The 27,909-nt window shown below is 46.8% G+C and overlaps 2 protein-coding genes across 8 annotated transcripts; one reads left to right on the forward strand and one right to left on the reverse strand.

Moving 5' to 3' along the window:
- Positions 1–12,108: 12,108 nt before the first annotated feature.
- FAM219B (family with sequence similarity 219 member B) lies at positions 12,109–18,045 on the forward strand. 4 transcript variants are annotated; one of them, XM_045449064.1, is made up of 5 exons: positions 12,109–12,510; positions 12,723–12,810; positions 13,506–13,583; positions 13,970–14,128; positions 15,529–18,045. In XM_045449064.1, exons 1-5 carry the CDS (start codon positions 12,297–12,299, stop codon positions 15,530–15,532), a joined length of 543 nt encoding a protein of 180 aa, XP_045305020.1. In that variant the 5' UTR covers positions 12,109–12,296; the 3' UTR covers positions 15,533–18,045. The 4 variants fall into 4 exon arrangements, with proteins under 4 accessions (XP_045305020.1, XP_045305019.1, XP_045305018.1 ...); XM_045449063.1 differs by having other exon boundaries at positions 12,110–12,510; positions 15,526–18,045; XM_045449062.1 differs by having other exon boundaries at positions 12,222–12,510; positions 13,970–14,018.
- A 296-nt stretch (positions 18,046–18,341) lies between these two features.
- On the reverse strand, positions 18,342–26,700 carry MPI (mannose phosphate isomerase). 4 transcript variants are annotated; one of them, XM_045449056.1, is made up of 8 exons: positions 26,596–26,700; positions 25,989–26,116; positions 25,083–25,283; positions 24,278–24,419; positions 23,536–23,718; positions 21,352–21,525; positions 20,379–20,581; positions 18,342–19,845 (listed from the first exon to the last, which is right to left on the reverse strand). In XM_045449056.1, exons 1-8 carry the CDS (start codon positions 26,609–26,611, stop codon positions 19,627–19,629), a joined length of 1,266 nt encoding a protein of 421 aa, XP_045305012.1. In that variant the 5' UTR covers positions 26,612–26,700; the 3' UTR covers positions 18,342–19,626. The 4 variants fall into 4 exon arrangements, with proteins under 4 accessions (XP_045305012.1, XP_045305013.1, XP_045305014.1 ...); XM_045449057.1 differs by having other exon boundaries at positions 26,520–26,640; XM_045449058.1 differs by lacking the exon at positions 25,989–26,116 and having other exon boundaries at positions 26,596–26,643.
- Positions 26,701–27,909: the final 1,209 nt, after the last annotated feature.

The following is a 27,909-nucleotide window of genomic DNA, read 5'->3' on the forward strand; positions in this document are numbered from 1 at the left end:
ATGGGAGGGGCCTGAGTAGGGAACATAGGTTTATAACTATTTACAAGGATAAGAAATAGTGCTATGTGAGTTTTCACACCACAAACATTTTTTGAATACCTACCGTATACCAAGCATTGTGCCGATTATTGATAATAGAGCCATGAATAGGAGATTGGAGATTTGGAGTTTGGAGAAACTGGAGTTAGGGTCCCCAGTACAGGAAATTATACAGTGTAGTTGTAACTTAATAAGGATTTTGAATTAGGATGGTAGTAGTAGGAATGGGAAAAGATGAATATTTTTTTTTAAGTTTATTCGTTTATCTTTGAAAGAGAGCGAGTGCACATGAGCATGAGCCACTGAGGGGCAGAGAGAATCCCAAGCATGCTGCATGCTCTCAGCACAGAGCCTGACATGGGGCTCGAATCCACGATCTGGGAGATCATAACCCAAGATGAAATCAAGAGTCTGATGCTTAACCAACTGAGCCACCCAGGCGCTCCTGGAAGAGACTAATTTTGAGAGTCATGTGATTTAGGTGTAGTTACTAATTTGGTGAGGGGGAATGAGAACTCTGAGAAGGGCCATTTTACAGATTTGAGTGATGGTACTTACCATTCATGGGAAAATTGGAGTCAGCAAAACCAGGAGCTTGGTGCAGGGTCAAGAAAGTACTGCATTTGGGGCACCTGCCTGGTTCAGTTGGTAGAGCATGCTACTCTTGACCTCAGGGTTGGGAGTTCAGGCCCCACATTGGGTGTCAAGATTACTTAAAATCTAAAAGTAAGTACTACATTTGATCCTGGACCTGTCAAATTTCAGGCATCAGTGAGGGTTAGGCCTAGAGCTTTGAAAAGAGCTTGAGACTAGAGAAGAATTTAAGGTTTGAAACAGCAAAAGGGGAGTTTTCTAAGGCCATTTGGAGACAGATGTAATGTAGGCTAATGGCTGAAATTACAGGAGCAGGTCCATTTAGAGGGAAAGGAATTTTTTCAAAAATTTCAAACATTACAAAGATAGACTATTATTTCTTAAGTTTCCATGTACTCATCACTCTACTTTAGCAATTAATAATTTATGGCCACACTTTATATCCTCTCATTTACCCCCACTCCACATATTTTCAGTCAAATCTCAAATATCCTATCATTTCATCTGTAAATAAGTATTTTGGAATATCTCCATTTTGTGTGTGTGTGTGTGTGTGTGTGTGTGTGTGTGTGTGTATTTAACCACAATAAAGACTTAAACTTTTTTTTAATGTTTATTTTTGAGAGACTGCAAGTGGGGGGAGGGGGAGAGAGCAGCAGACAGATCTGAAGCAGGCTCTTTGCTGACAGCAGTATGTAGGGCTTGAACTCCCGAACCATGAGATGACCTGAGCCCAAGTCAAATGCTCAACTGACTGAGCCACCAGGTGCCAGCCCCCCTTTATAAAAAGGAATTTTTGGTGATCTTTTTTATTTCAAATAAAAATATCTATTACTGGGGGCACCTGAGTGGCTTAGTCAGTTGAGCATCCAACTCTAGATTACAGCTCGGGTCATGATCCCATGGTTCATGGGTTTGAGCCCTGCCTCGTTGGGCTGTGTGCTGACAGCACAGAGCCTGCTTGGGATTCTCTCTCCCCCTCTCTCTCTGCTCCTCCCTTGAGAACACATGCACTCTCTCTCAAATAGATGAACATTAAGAAAAAAAATAGATCTTTACTGGATTTTCTCATTTTAAGCATGATACATGTTCATGAAACAATCCAGAAAAGTACAAGAATAAAACACCTGAAATTCCCCTATCCAGTTACAACCATGACTAGTATTTTGGTGACCATCTTTCCAGATGTGCATGTGTATATGCTTTTGCATGCTGTAATACAAACCTGTTTATCTCCTCCTTGCTAGGTCAAGACTATTGTAAACCATTTTCTATATTGATTAATGTACCTCTGTCTTCTGCTTTTTAGTGGGACCTAATATTCCATGGTTTAGGTGTTTCACCTTGAGTGATGGCTTTTCTAATGACCTTGAGGATGAATTATAGGTGAAGAAGAAGTGATTCTAGGCAATGAGGTAGTAGGGAGGAGTCCTGAAGAATGATTAAGTCCCAAGAAGGTGATTGGAAAGATGGCGATAGTTAAAGTGTTAGGACTTCTCTGACATTCTAGAGATTTCGTATGGAGCTGGAAAGAATTGACTGGAAGTTACTGTTTCCTTTGCATCTTAAGTTCTGTTGATATTTCAAAATTTAGTTTTTGCCTAAGTCATTTGTGCTATTAGAAACAGATGGGTATTCTGATAACTTTATTGTAAATGCTAACTTTTAAGGCCCTTGAAGTTTGCTACAATAGTACCTTTGCAGAAATAAGCACTGCCTTTTAAATAGCTCTCATTTTGTATCACCTTTATCTCCAAGATGAGGGTGGCAAACTATGGCCCTGGACCAAATCCAGGCCATCAACTGTTTTTCTACTGCCCATAAGATAAGAATTGTTTTTTACACTCTTAAATGGTTGAAAATCAATAAAAATAAGATTTTGTGATATGAGAAAAGTATATGAAATTCAAAATCCATTGTCCATAAACAAGATTTTATTGGAACACTGCCACACATTTTATTTCTTCTGAGAGAGAGAGAGAAAGAGCCCGTGCAAAAGGGGCAGAGAGAGAATCCCAAGCAGGCTCTGCGCTATCCATGTAGAGCCCAATGCAGGGCTCCATCTCACGAATCCTGAGATCGTGACCTGAGCCGAAATCAAGAGTCAGATGCTTAATCGACTGAGCCACCGAGGTGCCCCACGGAATGTACAGTTCCGAGGCATTAAGTACATTGACATTGTTGTGAAGCATCTATGGCTGCTTTTGCAATACAGTGGCAGAGCTGAGTAGTTGGGATGGATATTACATGGTCTCCAAAGTCAAAAATATTTTCTTTCTGACCATTTATAGGAAAAATTTGCCAACCCCTAGTCTAAAATAATAGATATTATTTTCAAAGCAAGCAAGCTTTTAAGTCCTAGGCCTATTACTAAGAGGCAAAAGTGACTAGATACATTTACTGATAAATTTCTTATTCCCACCAAATGCCTGTTTTGTCATGTCAATCCCCACATTGTCTGTAAGTCAAATTTGACTCCTTTGCTATGCTTGAGAATATAGGTACATCTGCATGCGTGCTCTTGCTTTCTCTCTATTTCTGTCTCACGCTCTCAAAAATAAACATTTAAAAAAATAAAATCTTTTTTAAAAAATTTTTTTTAACTTTTTTTTTTTGAGAGAGACAGAGACAGAATGCAAGTGGGTTAGGGGCAGAGAGAGAGGGGTACAGAATTGGAAGCAGGCTCCAGGCTCTGAGCTGTCAGCACAGAGCCTGACGCAGGGCTTGAACTCACGAGCTGTGAGATCATGACCTGAGCTGAAGTCAGACGCTCAATCAACTGAGCCACCCAGGTGCCCCTAAAATAAAATCTTAAAAAAAAAAAAAAAAAAAGGAGCCTAGTTCTACCTGACTGGTACAAAAAGAGGAGAGGCTTTTGAAGCAGGTAAGGATTCAATCCTCACCTCTACAACTTCGTGGTCTTTCACAGATCAGTTAATCCCTGTGACCATCACTTTGCTTTCCTTATACATATGTGAAGTGGGTATGACAGTGACACATAAGGATGTGAGGATTGGGAAATATATCTTCCCAATGAGTTAATGTGGGGATGAAAGTAGAGCTGGTGACCTGGGACCCCAAAAAGACCTGTAGATTCATGGTATCCATCTGTCAATTATCTGCTCTACCAATAATGGGAAAAGTCAAAGGCTAGAGTCTGAAACCTGTGAGATGGGAAAAGAATTTCAGAGGGAAATAGGATAACAAATTCACTCTTGATGAACATGATGCAAAAATACTCAACAAAATATTAGCAAACTGAATTCAACAATACATTAAAAGGATCATACTCCATAATCAAGTGAGATTTATTCTAGGGATGCAAAGAGGTTCAACGTCTGCAAATCAATGTGTTGTACACAACATTAACAAAATTAAGGATAAAAACTATGTGATCATCTCACTAGATGCAGTAAAAGCATCTGACAAAATTTAAGATCCATTTATGATAAAACCTCAACAAAGGGAGTATAGAGTGAACATACCTCAACATAATAGAGGCCATGAATGACAAGCCCACAGCTAACATCATACTCAAAAGTGAAAAGCTGAAAGTAAGATTAGGAGCAAGACAAGCATGCCCACTCTCACCACTTTTATTTAACATAGTATTGGAAGTCTTAGAGTAACAATAAAAGGCATCCATATTGAAAAGGAACAAGTAAAACTATTTGCAGATGACATGTTATATAAAGAAAACCCTAAAAACTCCAACAAAAAATGGTTAGAACTAATAAATTTGGTAAAGTTGCAGGATACAAAGTCAATATATAAAAATCTGTTGCTTCTATATACTAACAATGAACTATCAGAAAGAGATTAAGAAAACAATCCCATTTACTATTACTTCAAAAACAAAATACCTGGGAATAAATTTAACCAAGGAGGTGAAAGCCCTCTGAAAACTCTAAGACATTGATTAAAGAAATTGAATAAGATAGGAAGGGGAAGATATACCATGCTCATGGATTGGAAAATTAATATTGTTAAAATGTCCATACTACCCAAAGCAATCTATAGATTCAATGCAATCCCTACCAAAATCCCAGTGGCATTTTTCACAGAAATAGAAACAAGAATCCAAAAATGTGTATGAAACCACAAAAGACCCTGAATAGGTAAAGCAATCTTTGAGAAAGAACAAAGTTGGAGGCATCATGCTTCCTGATTTTGAACTATATTTCAGTGCTGTAGAATCAAAACAGTATGGTATTGGCATAAAAACATACAGATCAATAGGACAAAACAGAGAGTCCAGAAATAAACGCACACATATATGGTCAATGAATTTACAACAAAGGAGGCAAGAATATACAGTGGGGAAAGGACAGTCTCTTCAATAAATGGTGTTGAGAAAACAAAATGGAAGGCAACCTATGGAATGGGAAAAAACCTTTGCGAATCATTTATCTGACAAGGGGTGAATATCCAAAATATATAAAGAACTCCTACAATTTAATAGCAAAAAAAGAAGGGTGGGGGGGAAAGGAGCCTTGGTCACTCAGTTGGTTAAGTGTCCAATTCTTAACTTCGGCTCAAGTCATGGTCTCATGGTTCATGAGTTCAAGCCCCGTATCGGGGTCTTTGCTGACAGCTCAGAGCCTGGAGCCTGCTTCCAAATCTGTCTCCCTCTCTCCCTGCCCCTTCCGTGCTCACACTCTGCCTCTCTCTCAAAAAATAAAATAAAATAAAAACATTAAAAAATATTTTTTTAATGGGCAGAGGACCCGAATATACATTTTTCCAAAGAAGACACACAGATGGCCAATAGGCATATGAAAAAGTGCTCAAAGTCACTCGTAAGTGAAAATCAAAACCATAATGAGATACCACCTCATACCTATTAGAATGATTATTATCAAAGAGACAAGAAACAACAAGTGTTGGCAAGGATGTGGAGAAAAGGGAACCCTCAGGTACTATTGATGGGAATACAAACTGGTGCAGCCACTATGAAAAACAGTATGGAGTTTTCCTCAAAAAATTAAAAATAGAATTACTTTATGATCCAGGAATTCCACTTTTGGGTATTTATCAAAAGACAATGGAAACACTAATCTGAAAAGATATGTGCACCTCCCAGGTTCACTGCAGCGTTATTTACAACAGCCAAGATATGTAAACAACCTGAATGTCCATCGATGGATGGATAAATAAAATATGGAATACATATACAATGGAATACTATTAGCCAGAAAAAGAACAAAATTTTGCCATATGCAACAACAGGGATAGACCCTGAAGGCATTATGCTAAGTGAAATAAGTCAGAGAAAGACAAATGCCATATGATCTCACATATATGTGGAATCTATAAAAAAACAAACAGGGGCAGGGGCGCCTGGGTGGCTCAGTCAGTTAAGCATCCGACTTCAGCTCAGGTCATGATCTCACAGTCCGTGAGTTCGAGCCCTGCGTCGGGCTCCGTGCGACAGCTCAGAGCCTGGAGCCTGCTTCTGTGTCTCCCTCTCTCTCTGCCCCTAACCCACTCACATTCTGTCTCTGTCTCTCTCAAAAATAAACAAACATTTTTAAAAATTTAATTAATTAATTAATTAATTAATTTAAAAAATAAAAAAAAAAAACAAACAGGGGCACCTGTCTGGCTCAGTCAATAGAGCATGCAACTCTTGATCTCAGGGTTCTAAGTTTGAGCTCCACATTGCATATAGAGATTATATTAAAAAAAATAAAATCTTAAAAAATAAAAACAAAAAATGGGGCGCCTGGGTGGCTCAGTTCATTAAGCATCCAGTTCTTGATTTCAGCTCAGGTCATGATCTCACTGTTCGTGGGATCCAACCCAGCACAGAACCTGCTTGGGAATCTCTCTGCCCCTCCTCCACTTGTGCGCGTGTGCTCTCTCTCAAATAAATTTTTAAAATTAAATAAAAATAAAAAAAACACCAAGCTCCAAGCTTGTAGATAGAGACAACAGATTGGTGGTTGCTGGTGGTGGGTGGTTGATGGTGGCAAATGAGTGAAAGGGATCAAAAGGTACAAACTTTCAGCTATAAAGTCATGGGCACACTCAAATGAGAAATTTAAGATACAAAACAGATGAACATAAGGAAAGGGAAGCAAAAATAATATAAAAACAGGGAGAGAGGGATAAAACATAAGAGATTCTTAAATATAGAAAACAGAGGGTTGCTAGAGGGGTTGTGGGAGGGGGGATGGGATAAATGGGCAAGGGGCATTAAGGAATCTACTCCTGAAATCATTATTGCACTGTATGCTAACTAACTTGGATGTAAATTAAAGGTTAATTAATTAATTAATTAATTTTTAAAAAAGAAAACAAAATAAGTCATGGGATGTAATGTACTACATGGTGACTGTAGTTTATACTGTATTGCATATTTGAAAGTTACTAAGAGAATAGACCTTTAAAATCCTCATCACAAGAAAAGAAATTTTGGGGGCACCTGGGTGGCTCAGTCTGTTGGGCCTGTGACTTCGGCTCAGATCATGATCTTGCACTCTGTGAGTTTGAGCCCCACATCAAGGTCCGTGCTGACAGCTCAGAGCCTGGAGCCTGCTTCGGATTCTGTGTTTCCTTCTCTCTCTGCCCCTCCACCTCTCATGCTCTCTCTCTCTCTCTCTCTCTCTCTCTCTCTCTCTCTCTCTGTGTTTCTCTTTCTCTCTCAAAAATAAACATTAAAAAAATTTTTAATAAATAATTTTTAAAAAAAGAAAAATTTACTTGTAACTATGTATGGTGATGGATATTAACTAGACTTAACTGTGGTAATTATTTTGCAATGTATACAACCTGAAATGAATATAGTATTATAGGTCAATTATACCTCTCAATTAAAAAAAAAAAACAAACCTTCACAACTGTCCCCTTTCCCTTCCTATGTCTAATCCCAAATACTTGCCTAGATAAAGGAATTCAGCTCCAGTGGAGAGCAGAACCAGAATTTTCAACAGATGATGAAGATTCATCTGTCCCAGGACCATGAAAAGTTAGGGAATGGGTGAGATTCCCATTACCTGGAGTCAGGGATAAAGTGACTACACAGTGAGGTCAAGAGAGCCTGAAAGCCAGGGTGGAACTCCTTGCTCCTAACAGCCAAGAATTTACCCATCACCGACCACAATGAAGAATAAAGTAAGTCTGAGAATCAGAGACAAGGAGGTACCTTATCTGCTCTGTTCATCATTAGATCTGCAAGGCCTGGGATAGCACTGCCCCACATTAGATGAATGAAGTTTTGCTGACTGCAGGAGCTAAGGATCCCCAGGCCCAGCAGGGGAGCCAGCACAGTCACTCTGGGGCTTTGTGTCCTGTGCACTGTGGAAGTTCTCGCCCTGAGGACTCATCCTCTGACAACCTAGGTTTTATTCTTTGTTGTTTCTTTTGGGGAATGGGGAGTCATTTATTTTTTTCTTAGGTTCCTAGTGAACATGATATATTAAGCGGAAAGGAGAATTGCTCACACCCAGGCAAGGACAGTTGGGCAATCACAGCTTCTTCATTAATAAAATGAGTTTGGACTGTATAATTTCTAACATCCCTCCCAGCCCCAAAGTTCTATGATTCTAAACTAACTAAAATTTAAGAGAAAGATATGATATTCAACAAATATGAATTACTAGGACTTTGTGCTAAAGACAGGAGTTACAAAAGAAACAAGCTAGTCTGCCCTTTGGGAGTGTAAAGCCAAGTGAGAGAATGAACACTAAGTTTCTAGAACACTAAACTCTTTAAAGGTTACATTTTTTAAAAAAGATTTTATTTTTAAGTAATTTCTGTACCCAATGTGGGGCTCAAAGTTACATCCCCGAGATCAAGAGTCGTATGCTCCATTCTCTGAGCCAGCCAGGTGCCCCCATAAGGTTACATTTCTTGAGTCTTATGAGGTGCCGTTCCAAGCACTTGACAATTTAACCTCACAATTCTTTTAGATACGTACTCGTATTATCCCCATTTCTCTGCTAAAGAAACTGAGACGTAAAGAAGTTAAATACCCTGCCAGTAAGTGGTAGAACACATAATCAAGATTCAAGGTCCATGTTCAATCACTTAGCAGTTAACTGAGCACTAATGATGGAAGATCCAGGAGGGGTATGGGGGAGGGCACTCCCACTCTTGCTACAAGTCCCTGGAGATTTTGTGACGTCACGTGGGTTCTGACATTTTCTTTGGCCCTTAGTGAAGTCCCCATCAGTTTAACAGGCAGCACAGCTGATGTGGGAAACAAAGGCAAAAGAAAATTTAAATTTTCTTACAATTTACAGCCCATGAGACAGGCAGAGTGACCTTCCTCTAGGAACTCAGCTGCCTCAATGTTAATGATGAGGGACCATAAGGCAAGCTGAGGGCCAAGCACAAGCTAGCACAACCCCCACCACCCAGGTGGGATATGTGTGATATTCCTCAGGCACTCCTGGCTGCCCAAGAACAAGAGAAAGAACAGGAAACAAATGGTTAAACTGATAGAGTCTCCATCTGTTTACAAATATCTTAGTAATATTACAAGAAAAGGGCAATCTTATCAATAGCCTAATCTCTAGGAACTCCCTACTGTCTTAATGATGATGCTTTGCTAGAGGGCAAAACAATTTTGACAATAATTAGGCCTCCAGTAATCTGTTTCTTCTTTAGCATATGGAAATCCTTTTAAGAAACTTCCTCTTGGGGTGCCTGCATGGCTCAGTTGGTTAAGCATCTGACTTCAGCTCAGATCATGATCTCACAGTTCGTGAGTTCAAGCCCCGTGTCAGGCTCTGTGCCGAAAACTCAGAGCCTGGATCCTGCTTCTGATTCTGTGTCTGCACCTCCCCCACTCGCACTCTCTCTCTCAAAAATAAATAAATGTTAAAAAATTTTTTTAAAAATAGAAACTTCCTCTTGACTTTACCTCCCCAACTCCACAGTCACTCTGAACAACCCAAGTGCAGCTCTTTCTGCCTACCCTGTGCTCTAATAAAATCGCCTTTTTGCACCAAAGATGTCTTTGAGAATTTTTTCTTGGCCATTGCCTCTGAACCCCCACCACCACTCCAAAAACCCATCAATAATACTTTGCTAAGGGCAAAAGGCAATCTTAGCTTAACATTATCCGACCTCCAGGATCCTGTAAGTCTCCTTTAACATATAAAAATTTCTTTGGAAACTTACTTTATATCCCAAGACACATGTTAGCAATCATCCTCCAAGCATATGGCCCTCTGACATACATCTGAAGGGTCTCCTAAGGTTTTATTAGACAGTAATAAATGAACTTTTCGTAACAAAGCTAGTCCCCTCAAGGTCCTGGAAACCTTGCCTCCAAATTCCTTAGAAACGTATGCTATTCCTAACCCCTTTCCAACTTGGAAGTATATAATCAATTGCTCCTCATAATCCCAGTGCAGCTCTTGCTGCCCATGGGTCCTGTCCCCATGCTATAATAAAATCACCTTTTTGCACTGAAAACATCTCAAGGATTCTTTCTTAGTCATTTGCTCATGAACCCAATTTCGTAATTTCATCATCATGAGAATTAAATACAAAGTTGAGCCATACGAAGTTGTTTCTAGACATCAAAAACGGGTGGAACCTACCAAAATAGTTAACATTCCTCCGTGCTTCAGATTTTTCAAAAACTCCAGTCCTAAATTCCTTTATTCCTGTCCTAAAGCACGGTTCCTCTCAACTGTTAGGGCGGCCCTGGGGATTCAAAATTGCGTATTGTTGATCTACCCTGTGGAGGCCAATCAATTAGCCTCATGGCAGCCTCATGAGATCTGGCAATTCCTACATGGATCTGGAGCTTCTTTCCAGCAAAGCATAAGCACATCCCTTGGGGGCCAGAGAAGCCAAGAGCCATGACAGCTCCGTGCCCTGCTACACAGAGAGTCAGTGCACTTTCACCCTTCTTTCCACAGCCTATTTTGCATTATTTGTTGCTGTACGACGGGTAGCGACGTTTGGTTCCATTTTAAAATATGGAAACTGGGGCGCCTGGGCGGCTCAGTTAGTTAAGTGTCTGACTCTTGATTTAGGCTCAGGTCATGATCTCACAGTTCATGGGTTCAAGCCCCACATTGGACTCTGCATTGATGGGTGAGGACCCTGCTTGGGATCCTGTCTCCCTCTCTCTCTGCCCCTCCCCTGCTTTCTCTCTCTCTCAAGATAAAAACATTAAAAAAACATTTTTTTTAAATGATAAAGTAAAATGTGGAAACCGACAAGGGAGCCACAGGCAAGCTGAGGGCAAAGCACAAGTTAACAACCTCCTCTCCCTGCAGGTGAGATATGAGTGATATTCCTCAGGCACTCCTGGCTGCCCAAGAACTAAGGAAGGGGGAAAACAAAAGGTTAACTGATAGAGATCACAGCCAGGACACAAGTCTCCATCTGTTTACAAATGTCTTAGTAAACTACAAGAAAAACGCAATCTTATCAATAGCCAAACCTCCAGAAACCCATAGTCTCAGTTTCCTGGAGCCCTAACATCACCCTTCCCTCCACAGTGATGTGGGGAACAAAGGCAAGAAGGAAATGGTTAACCGGTAGCCCATTGGCAAATACTTGAGGCAGGCAGAGTAACATTTCTCCCTGAACTCCCTACTGCCTTAATATTAACGCTTTGCTAGTGGGAAAAACCACCTTAGCTTGAAGACAGCCAGGCCTCCAGTATCTGAGTTCTCTTTAGCATATGAAAACCCTTTTGAAAACCTCCCTTTTTTTGAAAAAAAAATTTTTTTTCAGTCTATCTATTTGTTTTTTGAGGCTCTGTGCTGTCAGCTCAGAGTTCCACATGGGGCTTGAACTCAGAAACAGCCTTGCACTCACAAAGTGAGATCATGACCTGAGCCAAGATTAAGAGTTGGGAGGCTCAACCAACTAAGTCACCCAGGCGCCCCTGGAAACCTTCCCTTTGCCTTTATCTCCCCCAACTCCATAGTATAACATCAGTCACTCCTCAGAACTGCAGTGCAGCTCTTTCTGCCCACGAGTCCTGTCCTCATGCTTTAATAGTCACCTTTTTGCTCCAAAGCGGTCTTAAGAATTCTTTTTTGGCCTTCAGCTCCGCACTCCCCTCCCTCTCCGCCCCACTCCAAAACCGCATCAGAAAGCGATGTCTAGAGAGGGTTTAGTACCAAGTAGTATTAGAAATAACATGGGTTTGAAGTTAGATGGATCAGTCCAGGCACTGCCCTTAGTGTGTGACCTCCTCAACGTCCTTGAACCTCTCTCTCGACCTTCTGGAGAAGGGCGTTAATATCTCCCTTTCTCATACAGCTCTTTTCAGTTCAACCCAGACTCTCCATTACCGGGTGAGACGCAGAGAGAACCCCACGAGGAGGCACTGCGGTAAGTGCTGGTGCGCTAGGGGGTGAAGAGCCCCGCCCAGCGAGCGTACAGCCGGGGCTTTCCACAAATATAATACTTTGCTTCCACTGAAGACAGAATTGGCCTCGACATGCCCAGGTTCAGGTGGCCGACAAGTACCGCAATGTGTCCCAAAACCCGGAACTGACCCTAACCAGTTCCCCAGGGTGCGGTGCAATTGTGCCAGCCCACAGCAAGCGGGGCCAGAAGTCTGGGGCGGCTGCGGCCTGCGCCTGCGCGCCGCCATCTTGTTCGGAAGAGACCGCCTCCCTGCCCGCCCAGGACTCGAAAGCCAGGAGGCGGGGCTGTGCGTCGCGGCGGGCCGTGGCCGGGCCATGGCGAGCGCGGAGCCCAGCACGCCCGGGATGCGGGCTTCTACCCCGGGACCCCGGCCCGGCGGGACCCCTGACTGCGCACCGGGCGCCACGAGGCTGCCCTTCGGGCGAAGCGGCAGCGGAGTCCCCCGACTCGGGGAGCGGCCCCGGGCGGTTGTGGAGAAGAGGGGACCGTACATGGTGACGCGCGCGCCTTCCATTCAGGCCAAGCTGCGTGAGTGCGGCCCGATTGGGGCGGGGGCGTTCTGCCTGGGCGGGCTACCTGGTCCCCTGGGCGGGCTCCGGAGCCCTGCTGGGGATACCCTGGAGGGGCAGCTGCAGCCAGCTCCCGTCTCGAGAATGTGTTCGGAGAGAGCGGGCTCCTGGCGTTTGGGAGACACGGCGGAGTGGGGAAAACCCCGCTGACCCGGGCCCTTTGACTTCCAGAGAAGCACCGGGACCTGGCCAAGGCCGTTCTGCGGAGAAAAGGCATGCTGGGGGCCTCGCCGAACCGCCCCGATTCTTCAGGGAAAAGGTCTCAGCAGGCGCCATCTCCTCTGTGCCAGCAGTTTCCAGAGAAGGCCTTACTCCTCACGCTGGGAGACAGTTCTCACGCTTTAAGACCGAGCTAGTGATTCACCTGGCACCAACCCATTTAGTTTACTATTTTAAAATGGGAAGAGGAATGACCTTTTCTTTTCCTTTAAGGATGTGATGATGTCAGGGAAATGGCTTTGGAATAACAGTTTTGTCCGTGCTTAGGTTTGTTCACTGTGAGTGTCAAGCTAGGCAGGAACACAGTGGCTGGGGGAGGTCTCCAGGAGTGAGGATAGCAGTGTGGGAACAGTCAGTCCTGTATTTCTTTTGAACAGAACGGTAAACTCTGAGGGCTGGATGGGACCTTATCCAGTGCATCTTACAGTTAAGAGCTAAAACTCAAGAGAGGGGAAGAGAGATTTGCCCAAGGACTTGCAGTTGGTTGGTGAGGAGGGGGAGCTTTCCCAGTTCTGGAAAGAGTAGCTGTGGTTTTCCTCAGGAGCAGTAGGGGGAGTGGTGTGGGGAACTGCATATTCTGAGGAGCTGTAGCAGGCAGTGGTGGCTGTGTGACCAGGTAGAAGGCAAGACCGTACTGCAGCCAGTTCTTTTTTCCATAAGGGCAAAGACTCTTGACTTTCCCTGGGAAATGTTGGTGCTTCATCTATGCCTGGTCTCTTCCCCATCTCCCCTCAGGTCAGTGAAGTTTAACAAGGGCTACACTGCCCTTAGTCAGAGTCCAGATGAAAACCTGGTGTCCCTCGACTCTGACAGGTGAGTGCTGTCTTTGGAACTATCCCTTGGGGGAGTGATATGGGTAAAACAGCAGATCTCTTCCAAGAACCTTCATGCATGTTCCAGGGCTGTCTTCAGAGCATTGTCCCTTCCCAGGATAGTTTGGTTAGAGCACTCAGGCGATCATGCTGTTCTTGGATTTGGAGTACCAACCTTGTGTGGGGGAATCATCCTCCCCTGTTATGTCTTCAGTGTTAGTGACAGTGACCCCGTCCCTGCTTGAGCCCATGGAAAGAGCCACTGGTACTCATGACAGATTCTGGGTTTCAGTTCTCTGATGTGTGGTCTTCGTTTCACAAGTCCTCCAGACCCCCTTGCATGCTCTCCACAGGCATCCCCCTGAACTAACTGTTTTCCTCTTCTAGTGATGGGGAGCTGGAATCCAGATACTCCTCCGGGTATTCCTCTGCAGAGGCAAGTCCAGAGCGCCTTTCTGCACGGGGCCAGGCTGCAGGCAGCGTCACCACCACTGCCAAATGCTTGTCTTGTGCCTGCTGTATGCACGGCACTGTGCCAGACTTACGGTCTGTTCTCCAATCTTCTACTCTGTCTTAGTCCCCCAGCAGAGGTATAGGTGTCTGAGGAGGGCTGTTGAAAATTCAGGAGACCATAGGGCTGAAAAGGACCTCACAAATCTTCTAGTGCTGGTCACCACTTAGAAAAATCCTTTTGGGAGGTAGGGGAGAATAAAAAAAGAGAGAAAGAGAAAAGGAATCCTCTTGCCAAACCCTGCCTAAGTGTTCGCCAGCCTCTGCTTGCTTGTGCCTGGGTACTCACTATCTCCAGGAAGCTTTCCCACCTGCCCTTCCTCTAAAACAGACACATACACACACATTCCTTTTTCAGGTAGCTCTTAGATAAGGCAATATTATTAACTTGAAATGTCTCCTGCACGCTGGACTCAGTGGTCCTAGGCCTGCCTTCCAGTGTCACCCAGTAATTCTGGTTTCCCTTCCTTTGATTGCCTTTTATCTGAGATCAGCATTCCTGTCCCTCCCTTGGCCATCCTCCACCAAGGTTACTTTCTTCCAGGCCAAACAACTTCAGTTGTTCCATCTATGGGAACTCAGACTAAGATACTACTGGGCTGGCCTTTTGGACATGTTTCCAGAGTGACAGCCCCAGACACACAAGGACTGTGTCTGTTTTGGCATGTGCAGCTTTCTGCCTTAGAGGTGAAGTGCTGGAGACATGACTATATGCCCCCGGTATTTTTCCTTTGTTCTCCTGGAAACCCTTGGCCACTCCCTGAGTTTCTGCCAAAGAGAATAGAGGCAGTCTGTAATTTTTATCCTTGACTACCTGGGTGCCTAACATTGTTAAACCTAAGAAAAGAAAAATTAGCCAAGAGTCAGGGAAAGTTCTATGCCATTCTCAGCAGAACTGGTAAAGCTAGGCTGACAGGTTCTGCTTTGCAGGGAAGGATCTCTGCTAGCATGGAAGGCTAACATGTCTAACCAGCAGTGCAGACAAAGCTGCTCCCCACTTCGTTTCAACGTAACTCATGTTCTATTCTACCCCATTGTTCTGGTATCATTGTCCCATATTCTTCAGCCTTCACAAGGACCAGTCTCGGTTCCCAGTGGGAGCGGTCAGGCCATTGACTTTCAAACATAATCTGGAATCTGATATTTACGTCAGATGCTTTGGGATTCTTTAGTGGGAACAGCTCCCCTGGGGGTTATTGACATTGCAGCCTGTACAGTATTGGCTCAGGGCACTTGGGGCCCCTCACTGTTGGGTGAGGCACAGGTAGAAAAAGGTAGCACTTCCTCACATAGTCCAGTGATGTGTGGAGTTGGCCTAAGTAAGGGTGGAGCATGAACAGGAAGTTCTGGTAAGGAAATGTAGGTCTGCCTTTGGGCAGCAGTTATTTTTGCTTTACTGCCTGGCTTAAAGTTTTCTCCTCTCCTGCTCTTAGCAGGTGAACCAGGAAGTGAGCCGGCAGCTGCTCCAGGATGGGTATCACCTGGATGAGATTCCAGATGATGAGGACTTGGATCTCATCCCTCCCAAGCCTATGGCCTCTTCAACATGTTCCTGCTGCTGGTGCTGTCTTGGGGACTCTTCCTCCTGTACCCTCCAATAGACATAAGCCCCCAAGATGGGCCCTGCTCACCATGCCTGCAGAGCCCTTTTGGCCCTTCTTAGGTCACAGAGTGCAGTGGGGACTGCTGTCAGCCTCAGAATCACTGGAGGCACTGACCCTCTGGGAAGGTCAATGACCTATAGTTACCCCTTACCTGGTGCTTCTCAGGCCAGAGGCCCCCATCTGGGCCATAGGGTGATAGGTGGAATTCTGCAGTTTTCCTCTGCTATTGGAGCAGAGTTTGGAGAAACCACCTTTATAAGGGCAGGAACAGATGAATTCTGGTTCTTGCGGTCAGTGACAAAGCTGGCTAAGGAAAAATTGCAAACATCTTGACAGGTATTTGTCATGCTCTTTGGAGGGAGAAAGCGTTTGTGCCCAGCCTATGCTGGATGGTGTATGGAAGCAGAAAATAGCACTTTATGGCTTTCAGTTTGGGAGTCTGAAAAAGAGTAACTATATGGGACCAGTTTAAGAAATTGCATATGCTCTCCTCTTCCTGGCTCCATGATGGGTTACGGGCTTGACACTCAAGAAAGCATAAAGCAGGGCCCTTTGGCTCTCTTCCCTTGTGCCTGTTTGGCTATGGCAGGGAGTACAGCAGGTTGCTTGATGGCACAGCAGGATCAAGACGTTCAGAATTCCTGGATCCAGAGCATCTCCAACTGGCTCAAACTGTCTGGGTAGGTTTAGTGACTGTGGTCAGCCCACCCTAGTTAGAGAAAAATTGCTCCATTATGTACATATTTATTTATTTGTCTTTCCTTGGTGGCCATTCTTTGCCTTGTTGTTAGCTAGTTCAATACACTTTTGAGTGTAAAGGTCAGGTGAAGGGCCTGGAGCTTGCCCTAGAAGCCTGCAGGTTTGGGTTACCAGCAGAGGGAGCTGCAGGGAGCAGTCAGGTGCCTTCCTATTGAGCTTTTTAAACTTGAGAATAGCGATGGGTGAGTAGTATAGTCGTACAGTTGTGTGGGATGTGATGTAGTCAGAAGCTCACAGGATGGAGAGGAGGGACCCGTGGCAGCTTCCGAGAGCCTGCCTGAGGAGATAATATGCCATTGCAGAGGGTTTCCCTTCATCCAGCATGGGCCTCACGGCAGATACAGAGGATTGGGCTTCACGGTAAACCTCTGGTGCCACACAACCCTCAGAGTACACAGCTGGGACAGGCCTAATCTCCCCAGTGAACACGCTGGCCCCCTGCCCCCAGTATCTCATGCATCTCATCATCTCTTGCCATCCCAGTCCTCTCTAGAATTTAGTTTTCAATGCTTTTTCTTTTCTTTTTCCTTTTCTTTTTTTTGGCCTCACCTAGAGCCCCGGTGAGGATTGAACGAGAGTGGACACAGTTCCCAGCCCAAGGGACATGATGGTCAGGATTGGGGTGTGGGCCCACATGGGAAAGTACCTGGTCTGTTACTTCATTTGATGTCTTGTGGCCTCTAGAGGTATGAGGAATGACATGGACTCTTGCTCTACCACATGAGGTGATCGGACGGCTGAGAAGGTCCTTATTTGTTAGGTGTAATCTAGTAGCATCACAGCAGGAGGGAGATGGGACAGATGCCAGACGCACCTCGAGGTAGGGTCTGGAGGATAGGGGACACAGATGCTCCCGAACGGGACAGGGCGATGTCACACAGGTGCCTCACATTCTGATAGCTTTGTGCAAATGCCCACAGGCATTTGAAGATGTGAGAACATCCTCATCCTGAACCCTTTGCCCATCCACCAAAGACTATTCAGGCCTTTCTGGTTTCTGCAGAGACACATGAAGAGAGGCCCCGATGTAGGGCAGTGTAAAGAAACTGGCGGTGGCAGGAAACCCAGTGGGGGCCAGAAAGTGCTGTGGAAGCCCAGTGGGGCCACATTTCTGTGGGGGAATTGGTTAGGAGAGGGTAGCTGAGCATTTGGCAACAGCTGTGGTGAAGGCAGCAGGGCCTTAAGATGGACCTCCAGCTGGTAGTTACCGTAAATCAACACTGATGTATTTGCCTGCATCTGTTCCTGGAGAGGATGTTCCGGAGCTGGTTACTCCGTGTAGAAGGCATTACCTTTGAAGTTTTGGGAATAGGGTAGCAAGGCAGGGTAGAAACAGTCTACTGTTTGGGGCCAGAGGTCCCAGGCTAAAATGTCACCAATAAAGGCACCAAGGTGCCTAGAGCCAAACTGCCTTAATTCAGAGTGCTGGATATTCTGCAGGTGACAGTGCCCTGGGGAGAGAGGGGTGTATTTGCACTTACCTCACAGAGGGGAGTATGTGTATGGTGTTTACAGAGTACTCTACAGAACTTTTGGCTTAGGCTTCTACAGCTCTGGGGGTTTCTAAGAATAAACACAATCATGCTAGTAGTTAAGCCGTCTCTGTGTTACAATAGGATTTTAAAGAAAGCCCTAGACCATAGCCTTCTGAAATGAAGAAACAGCCTAATAGCCCCAACTGTGACCATTCCTCCTAGGACCTCTTGTTCCTACTATTCCCAATGGGCATCATTTTCAGGCCTGTGTCATTGGAGACCATGGATGGAACAGGCCTTTGCACAGCACTTCTCTTTAGACTGCGTTCCCTTTGACAGACCTTTTCTTCCCAGGTCATTTTTGGGTTTTAGCTGAAGAAAACTTGGAGGCCAAAAAAAAGACACCCCAGAACAGATTGGCCAGAACTTTTTTGAAGGTAGTTTCCTAGATTTCCATTGTATAGGAGGTCTAGTGTGGGCAGTAGCCCAAGAAGATCCTTTTGTGCCTGTCTAAACCCTTACCCCACAGGAAGGAGCCAACAGCCTGGCTCTCTGCTAAGTCTGAGGTGACAGGATCTCGGACTGCAGTCAGGTACTTCAGTGGCAGAACAGACAGCTGTGCCACCTCTTGCAGACTAGAGGGTAGGCACGGGAAGAGCAGACGCCCTATGTATTTCCTGCCAGTTTAGAAAAAGTAGCTAGGTTTCTCTTCACAACACGAATTGGATTGCCCTGACCCCAAATCCCTGTGTATACAGTGACTGAATGTGCTCTAGAGAAGTGGCTGACAAACTCGGAAGGGTTGGTCCGTATGTCTGGTGTTGCAGGCCCTACAGTCTGGTGCATTTACTAAATTTTGCCACTGTAGCCTGAAAGCAGCTGGATGGTATGTAAATGACAAGTGTGGCCAGGTCCAGTCTGCTGGCCTTAACATGCTGATCCTGGCCCTAAGGCCAACTAACATTGGAGAGGAGAATCTTACACTGACAGTACCTGTCTTTAGATCCACCTTCCCCATATGTAGGACTCAAGGCCTGCCTGCAAGCTCTGCATCTAAGGCTGAAGCCGGCTGCCCTTCCTATAAAAGGGCCCTGAAGTCCAGCCTGCCCTCCACAGGGAGCTCTTAGAAGCAGAAATTAAAGCAAAAACTGGACATCCAGAAAGGGCTCTATCCTGGAACACTAAAGGTTGACTGCTCTACGTCAGCCTCAACACAGTGATCTTTAATTGCTTTGACAGAGTCAGAGGGTGGCAATGAGCAATGAGTCCATAGGCCTACTCTTTTCCCTCCTTTGCGTTTGAGGAAACAGGCAGTCCCAGGGCCAGAACCCTGTTCTTAGAAATGGCCTATCCTTCTGCTGTGAGTGATGCTGAAATAGTACTAGATTTTAGCAGCCTGCTTAATGCCATAGGCTGGAACAGCTGCTGCCTCCTGCCTTGAGGAGAGCCTGGCTGAGGTATGGTGAGAATACAAGGGGAGTGTCTGCTCTTAGTTCTCATCGGGGTCCTTCTCCCAAGAGAAAGATGATGGTTTGTCCTAGGCTTGCTCAGGAGGCACTACCTTCAAGCTTGCTACTCTACCCCAGCTCTTCCAGCGCACACCCAAGTCCAGAACAGGGAAGGGTTTGAGCTGGGCCTGAGAGGCTGGCTAGGATTTAGGGTAACTGTCAGAGGAGAGCCAGACAGGCTGTGGTCTCTACAGCAGGCAGCAGGCTCGGAACATCAGCAGGTCATCGGGCACAGTGAGCTTCAGTGAGACGCTCTCATTGGCCCCAATGAAGAGCACCCCACCACGCTGCAGGGGGATTGGTGTCTGGGCTGTGGGAGTGCTGGCTGTCACTCTTCCCTGTACTATCAGGAGGATGCTGGCCGAGTCCACTGCCAAGACCTTGTATTCAGTGATGGAGCCAGGGACCTGGGCAAAACAAACAGCAGGATGATGCGCTTCACTTTCTGTTCCTATCGGCTCACAGTGGGCCCAGGACAACCCCAAAGACAGTGAGAGGAGTTAGTTATCTTCTTCCCCACTGCTCAGGCTCTTGTCAGCATGGAGGCCCACATCCGGTCTCTGGTACAAAGAAGAGTGGGTAGGTCCCGTGGCTATGCCTCCCATACCCCCCACCAAGTGAGCTTAACAGAAAGGAAAACCAGCCCCAGGTACACTCCACATTGTGGACCTTGCCAGGGTTTTTTTGTTTTGTTTTTTTTTTAATGTTTATTTTAGAGAGAGAGCATGAGCAGGGGTGGGTGGCAGAGAGAGACAGAATCCAAAGCAGGCTCCACACTGTCTGCACAAAGCCTGATGTGGGGCATGAACCATGAGATCACCACCTGAGCTGAAGTCCAATGCTCAACTGACTAAGCCACCCAGGCGCCCCTTGCCAGGCTTTTTCATGCCACACAAAGACACCCATCATAGCTGCCACCATCCCCACCCTCCCCACTCACCTCCATCTTCATGACAGTGAAGTCTGGCACAGGGGGGTTATAGATAGAGAGGTAGGGGTCTTCTTGACTCTGTGTTGGAAGAAAGAGCCTGTCCTTGCTGGGGGTATAGTTGAGCATTTCACACAGAGTTGGCACATCGATGAACTTGGGTGTCAGGCCAGCACGAACAGTATTGTCTGAACACGCCATGCACTCCACGCAGTCTAGGGACAGACAGTTGTCATGCACTAACCTGATGAAGGATGCCTTGAATTTAGACTCTCCAGGGCTGGGCCTCCTAACGTTGGGTAAAACGTGTGAAATGTATAATCTGGGAGAATGGGCTAAGATATGAGATACTAAATACAGGTGGTAGGTCACCTGCATATCGTCAGTCACGTTAGCCCCTGGGGGAGCCCCAACCCTCCTCAGACTATTCTACCACAGAATCCTGTCCATGAGTGGACAAATAGCCAAGAGTCAAAATGTGACACCTTTCTGTGAGAATGTATTTTCGCATAAAAATCTCTGGGTAAAGACACATGTAAAGGTAGCATAATGTAGGGGAGAGAACAGCAGCCTTATCCAATATACCCTGGGTTCAAATTGTTAACCACACATGCACACAAGACTCAGCGTGAGAGTACTGGGACCGCAAAGGGTGTGAAGAGTCAAGCAGTATATAACCCAAAGCTGTCATTCTCCATCCCTACTGGTTACTTCCCTGCCCACCCCAGGAACCCTGGGAGGTCAGAGCTGGATGGGACCTTAAAGGTCTCTCCTTGACCACCCTCTCCCCCTTTTATCTAAATGAGGAAGCAAGGCTTGGTAGGCTTGGTAGACTCACTGCTAAAATGTTGCTCATCTAGGGGCGCCTGACTGGCTCAGTTGGTGGAACGTGCAACTTTCGGCCTTAGGGTTGTGAGTTTGCGCCCCACATTGGGTGTAGAGATTATTTAAAAAAAAAAAATCTTTAAAAAAAAATGTGACTCACCTCCTTTCAGGTAGGCATGGGGCACATTGGCCTCCAGAAACATGGCCTCTCCTGGCTTCAGGGTAAGCAGGTTCAGGAAGTAGATGGCAAAGCATCCAATATCACCCGGATACTGCTGATGCAGCTGCAGCAAGAGCTCCCCATTGATGTCCTCCATGTTGTTTCCAGCAGCCACTGAGGGTCACAGAGTGCCCCAAGGCCATTTAGGAACCCCCAGTGGTGTTTACAGCCCCACCCCGGCCACCAAGTCCTGGGGAAGTCCCTACCCTCAGAAATTTAGAAACTGGTGGGTGTGTCTGTCTAGCCACATCCCCACCCTTTGTGGGCTGGCCTTCCTTGATCTTCCAGCCCACAGATGTGCCATTTTCCCTTGTTCTGACCATCTATATGCTCAGCACTACCCTAGCCACTGGAAGAGCTAAGGTTTGGGGCCAGATAATCCTTTGTTGTGGAGGCTGTCCTGTGCATTGCAGTATGCTTAGCAGCATCCTTGGCCTCTACAACCAAGATAGCACTAGCACCCCAATCCATGTTTTGAAACAAAAAATGCTCTAGACAGTTGCCAGTGTCCCCTAATTGAGAACCACTGCTGTAGAATCTCAAATCTATTTAAGGGATAACCCAAGAGTTCCATGTGGAGTGACCACCTGTCCCAGTTGGCCCAGGCCTTTCCATTTCACAGCACTGAACATAACATGTCTCAGAAAAAGTCCCAGACAAACCAAGATGGTTGATTACCCCAGAGAGCAAGAGGCAGAATGAGCCCAGGGCCAAAACTGTGTCCTGGAGACTGACCAGGGGAGGGAGACCTCAGCCTGGGCTAGATTAGTGAGGGAAGTCTTGGAAATTGGGGCAGGGGAGGGTGGTGAGCTGAGATTTCTTGAGTGTGCAGAGAAGTGGGGAGGGCATGAGTAAGTAAAAGCTGAATATGTCAGTGTCACAGTGAAGGAACTGGCTGCTCTGGATTGGAGGGTGGTTCTGAGCCTTCATACACAGACATGCTGAATGTCTGTTCTGTGCTAAGCACTGGGAACACAGTCTCAAGGAGACAGATTCCTGGCCTGGAGAAAACCCAGGTGATGCATGTGGTGATATAGACTCACAGGTGCTACACCTCACATATGAACAGGGTGTCCTGGGAGCTCCCAGCAAGAGTATCCCATTCTGCCGTGAGTGCCACTTGGAGCACTCTGAATGCCTCTCACACCCTCCAGTGATCAGCAGCCCAGAGGCTTACCGCCCGCAATCTTGGGTCTCAGTATTCATTCATTCGGTCCTTCACAGGACACAGATTTGCTGAGAACCAGCAAAATATCGCGGGCTGTTCTAAGGGCTGGTGATGATCCAAGAACAAGATAAGGATCCCTCTCCCTTTGTAGAGTTTACATTCTGGTGAAGGGAGAATGGGCAAATAGGTATAAAGGGAAGGCATGCAAGCAGAAACACCAAAAGCAAAAGAATCGAAAGAAAACAGTATGTTTGGGTAAAAGAGCTCCCTATGGCTCAGAGGTGACAGGAGAAATGTGTAGAGAGCCAGAAGAGCTCTGGGGTCGCCTGGAGAAGGGGCTGGGGCCTCATCATGTGTGTCACATAAGCTCAGAGCTGGAATCCACTCTGCCTTGTTTTATACTGCTTGTACTAACCTCCAGACCCAAATGTGACAGCCACACCCATCAGTTATTTCCTGAACCCTCCTTAGTTAGCACAAGGTTGGGCACGGAGCAGCTATTTAAGGAAATATATCTCTATCTATGTATCTATCTATCTATCTATCTATCTATCTATATCTATATCTATATATGTAATTAAAAAAAGATCTGATTGAAAGCTCTGGGCTTCAGGCCTTTGGAGAAGAGGAGGATGAGCATACCCATGTCCCCTTCCTACTTTCTAGGCCCAAAGTAGAAATCCATCCATGGAGAACAACTGTAAGGCTGGGGAAATCTCAGAATGCCTAGGTGGAAGACCTCCGAAAAGTCCTCCAGGCCACTCTGTCTCCAGCCGTCTAGAGAAACAAAGACTAGGAAAGAAACGCTCAGTTACTAACAGGCCATCGAAGCCATCTAAGGCCCATTTTGGTGATGCACTTTGAGCAGAGAGGTTGAGAACCCTGTCCTCCTCAGTGCCTGGTGCCCATGCTGGGGCAGTGCAGGCCGGGGGCACTGCACCGCCTACAACACCCACCTTGCTGGGAGATCCGCTTCACCAACAGGTTGAGCTGCTCCATCACCACCTTCTTCTCGCTCTTCATCAGGTGGGAGAAACAGCTCTGCAGAGCAGAGGCCACACACTGGGAGTCACTGCTCAGGCTCTGCTTCAGCTGTGTTGCTGCATTATCTCCAATAAGAAACTGGAACTCAGGCACCTCTGCAGGAAGGCCATGCCAGGGCCCGTATCAGGAATGGCAAGGTGGAACCCGCACGAGTGGGAAGTCGGAAGAGGCCTCCCTATCCCATCCCTAACCAAGGAGCCAGGCAATGCTAAGCAAACTTTGAGGTGAAAACCAACTGCTTGCCACCAGCCCTACCAACCATGCCTGAGCCTGGTCTCACAGGTCCACCCCAGTGGCTTTAAGAATTCATAGGGCCAGGGGCGCCTGAGTGGCTCAGTTGGTTAAGCATCCGACTTCGGCTCAGGTCGTGATCTCACGGCTCGTAGGTTCGAGCCCCACATCAGGCTCTGTGCTGACAGCTCAGAGCCTGGAGCCCGCTTCAGATTCTGTGTCTCCTCTCTGCCCCTCCCCTGCTCAGGCTCTCTCTCCTTCAAAATAAATAAACATTAAAAAAAAAAAAAAAATTCATAGGGCTAAGCAGCCCCTCAATTACTGTGACACTTAGCCTCTGTTCTCTGCCACTATTCCAGCTCTGCCCTGGGTTGCCTATGCACCGTAGGCCCAATATGCATGTTCTATTTTGCCCAGTCTTACTTGTCAGAAACGTCACAATTTCCTCAACAGGCCGGAAGCCACATAAACCCTGGAAGGAGGTGAGGGCAATGGCTATCTCTGGCTTATGGTTGGCATCGGGGTAGTGCTGTGGAGCCTGGAGGTGCAATTTCTCTGCCAGCTCCTGTGGGATGGTGAAGGGAAGAGGAGGATGGTCAAGGTGCAGTCATCACACCTAGCAGGACACCAGTCCCACCCAGCCCTTGCTCTCTACCTGCCCTGGTCGCCAGATAGCAGTGGCTTCATACTTTTGGCAATGAGCCCAGTCAGGGCATAATGCAGAAACTCAGGGCCTGGACTGCAAATCAGGAAACCCCAATACCAAGTCAAGCTCAGACACTAACAAGCTGTGCAAGTTTGGTTAAATCCCTGTCTTCTCTGGGTCTTACTCTGCCCATCTAGAAATGAGAAATTTGGACACACAAATGCCTAGGAGTTGGGGCAATAGTTAGGGTGCCTGCCTTGCCCTGGAAGGCAAACTTTCTGAGAGAGCCAGGTGGGAAAACAGCAGATAGAGTAGTCCTGGGCTGGATGAGGGGAACCCAGGAAAGAGCATGGAGAAACTCCCTGGGCACAGGCTGGTCAGCTGTCCGCTTAGACTTAGCTGCCAGCATGTGTCACCAGCATCTGGCCTTCCAGAGCTAAATTGGGAGTCGTCAAGCCTGAATTTAGCTTTGGGCTGGAGTGTGGCACGTGGGTGGGGTAAAAGCAGCAGTAAAAGTAGTGGGAGGGCCTTGACCTGAGTTCTTCTGTACCCCGACCTCTGCACTCTACTCTAATCCTGTACCTTGTTAGGGTGTGCCTGGATGGACAGGGCAGTTTCAACCGAGAGCACTTTGAAGAGGAAGGGCAGCTTGCCATTAAAGGTGTCCTTGACCTTTGAGCCCAAGCAGTCCTGGTTGTCAGCGATCCACTGGCCTAGGGTCTTCTGTGAGATGCGATTGTCAAGGATCTTGGCATCTCCCCGGGGATGGCACCCCATCCACAACTGGAAAAACATAAAACTTGGGAGGGAAAAAGGAAAAACCGGACACCACCAACCTGAATCCTAAGACAGGCCTCCCAGGACTGGGCATAAATGCTCATGCCATCACAGACATACAGGAAGGCAGCAGACCCCAGCATACCATGAGTCAGGAGACCCAATTCAGGCTCTGCCCCCAACCGGCTGTGGAAGCCTGGGTTGGTTATTTCTGATCTCTTGGTCTCGATTTTCTCATCTGTCCAATCAGGAGAATGATACCTGCACTGTCAAGGTCACTAAAAAGCTCTCAAATGCCTCTGGGAAGGGTTAACATTCATTTATTCCAATCTCAGAAGTAGAGGCCTTTGGCCTTATACTTTGGCTTTATCTCACCTAAATGGGCAGGAAAAACACATATTTTAGGTTATTAAGATGTAAAAGTCAAAGTTTTAATTGTCAAAGAGGGCTGAATTAAAATTCAGTAAGTGCTGGTAGTTCTTGGGGGAAGGAAGATACCAGAAATCCCAGCCAATTATGACAAAACCTCTCTTCTTTTGGTGCTACCATCTGGATTCATTGCCTGCCCAGATCTGAAGAGCCAAGAGGGCTTCCCTCCCTCTTTGCTGCCTCCCTCTCCCAGCTGACCTAAATGATTTGCCCCAGGCCCTCTGAGTGAAGGAATCCCTTGGTCTCACCTGCTGGTAAAGTCAAACACAACCCAGGTCTCACCTCTGCATATGGCTTGTCCTCTGAGATCTGGGCCAGCGGGTCACTGCTGGCCAGCAGCCGAGCCACTTCACTGTTAGAACCTGTCTTCCCCCAGGCATACTGCTGCACCACACCGGAAAGGGGGAATACTGGGGGCATAGAGAGTGGGTCAGCTTCCACCCCACTCCTGAGGCCTGACCCTACTGTCTTGGGGAAACTAGACACAAGCTGAGGGTTTTGTCTGGGGGACAGTCATATAAGGGGTTTGTAGGTCGTTAGTTGAGACCCTTCTCCGCAGGCCTCGATGTTCCCATCTGTAAAGCGGGCAGTAAGGCTTTTCCGCGGACATGAGTCAGGTAGATGCGCTGAGGTGACGAGGAGGAAGCGGGAGGAACCTATTGGACAGCACCCCGTCTCGAAGTGACCCATGCGCGGCCCCTCCCCGCCAGACCCTCCTTCGAGCGCTGAAATGGCTCAATCCCCATCGCAGGTGCCCCCTCCTCTGCCCAGAGCCCATCCATCTTTCCGCGGAGCCGCAAGCCTGGGCTCCACCTGGCATTTCAGGTCGGGAAGGTTCCCCGCGACGCGATCCTCCCCAGTGTCCTCAGCAACACAGCCGACAGCCCACCTTGCTGAACTGCCATCCTCGCGGTACCGGACCTGGCTTCTGGCACGTATGCACTTCCCGACAGCACCCACAACGCCCCTGACCCAGAGCTTCCTGGGAAATGTAGTTCCTCGAGTGCCTCCTTGGAGGGCCGTTTGCCGGGGGTGGCCACTGGGAGCAGTCTCAATGCCTCTCACACCTTCCAGCGATCAGCAGCCCAGAGGCTTACCGCCCGCAATCTTGGGTCTCAGTATTCATTCATTCGGTCCTTCGGTCCTTCACAGGACACAGATTTACTGAGAACCGGCAAAATATCGCGGGCTGTTCTAAGGGCTGGTGATGATCCAAGAACACGATAAGGATCCCTTTCCCTTTGTGGAGCTTACATTCTGGTGAAGGGAGAACGGGCAAATAGGTATAATAAATAAGCAAGTCATATAGGAGGTTGAGAGATCAGTGCTACAAAAAGTGGGGGTGGGAGTAGGAAGCACTTTGCAGAATTTAAAATATCTAGGGAAGTCTTATTGAGGAGAGGAGGTTTGAGCACAGACTTGGAGGTGAGGAGGAATATTCTGACAGAAGAAACTGCTTGAGCAAAGACTACGGTGGGAACATGGGAACGTGTCTGTTATATTTTGGAATAAATAGCAGAGAAGCCAATGTGGCTGGAGCAGTGAGCATGTGTGTATATGTGTGTGTGTGTGGGGGGGTGGTACACGTGAGGTGGTCAGAGAGGAAAGGCAGTGCACAGAACTTTGCAGGCTATTGTTAGAACCTCAGGTTTTACTGAGTAGCTCAGTCAGTAGCAAAGAATTGCTGTGATCTAAGAAGGAACTCAGTGATGCTTGATGATGTCAAATGTCACATGCAAGGCCCTTAACCTGAGCTTCAGTTTCGTCCTCTATGAAAGGGAGATAATAATGCCAGCCTAACAGGTATGTTGGAAGGTGAGATGAGATGATGTGGGATGCAGGAAGGCAGTCAGCGCTCCATGCTCCTTTGATCCTCCCTGCCTTAAGTACTGCAGGACACAAAACCCCAGCCCCTCCTCCAGGCTGAGCTGCTCACATGTCAAACACACGGAAGTCAGGGAGAATCACCAGGAGCTCGGCATGGTGAAGGCTGGGCTGGGCCTTGTTTGTGGAGTAATCATGGGGCACCTGGGTGACTCAGTCAGTTAAGCGTCCAACTTCGGCTCAGGTCATGATCTCACGGTTCATGAGTTCCAGACCCGTGTCAGGCTCTGTGCTGACAGCTCAGAGCCTGGAACGTGCTTCGCATACTGTGTCTCCTTCTCTCTCTGACTCTCCCTCACTCACTCTCTGTCTCTCTCTC

This window comes from Leopardus geoffroyi, chromosome B3 (genome assembly GCF_018350155.1).
Source record: "Leopardus geoffroyi isolate Oge1 chromosome B3, O.geoffroyi_Oge1_pat1.0, whole genome shotgun sequence".
Lineage (NCBI taxonomy): Eukaryota > Metazoa > Chordata > Mammalia > Carnivora > Felidae > Leopardus > Leopardus geoffroyi.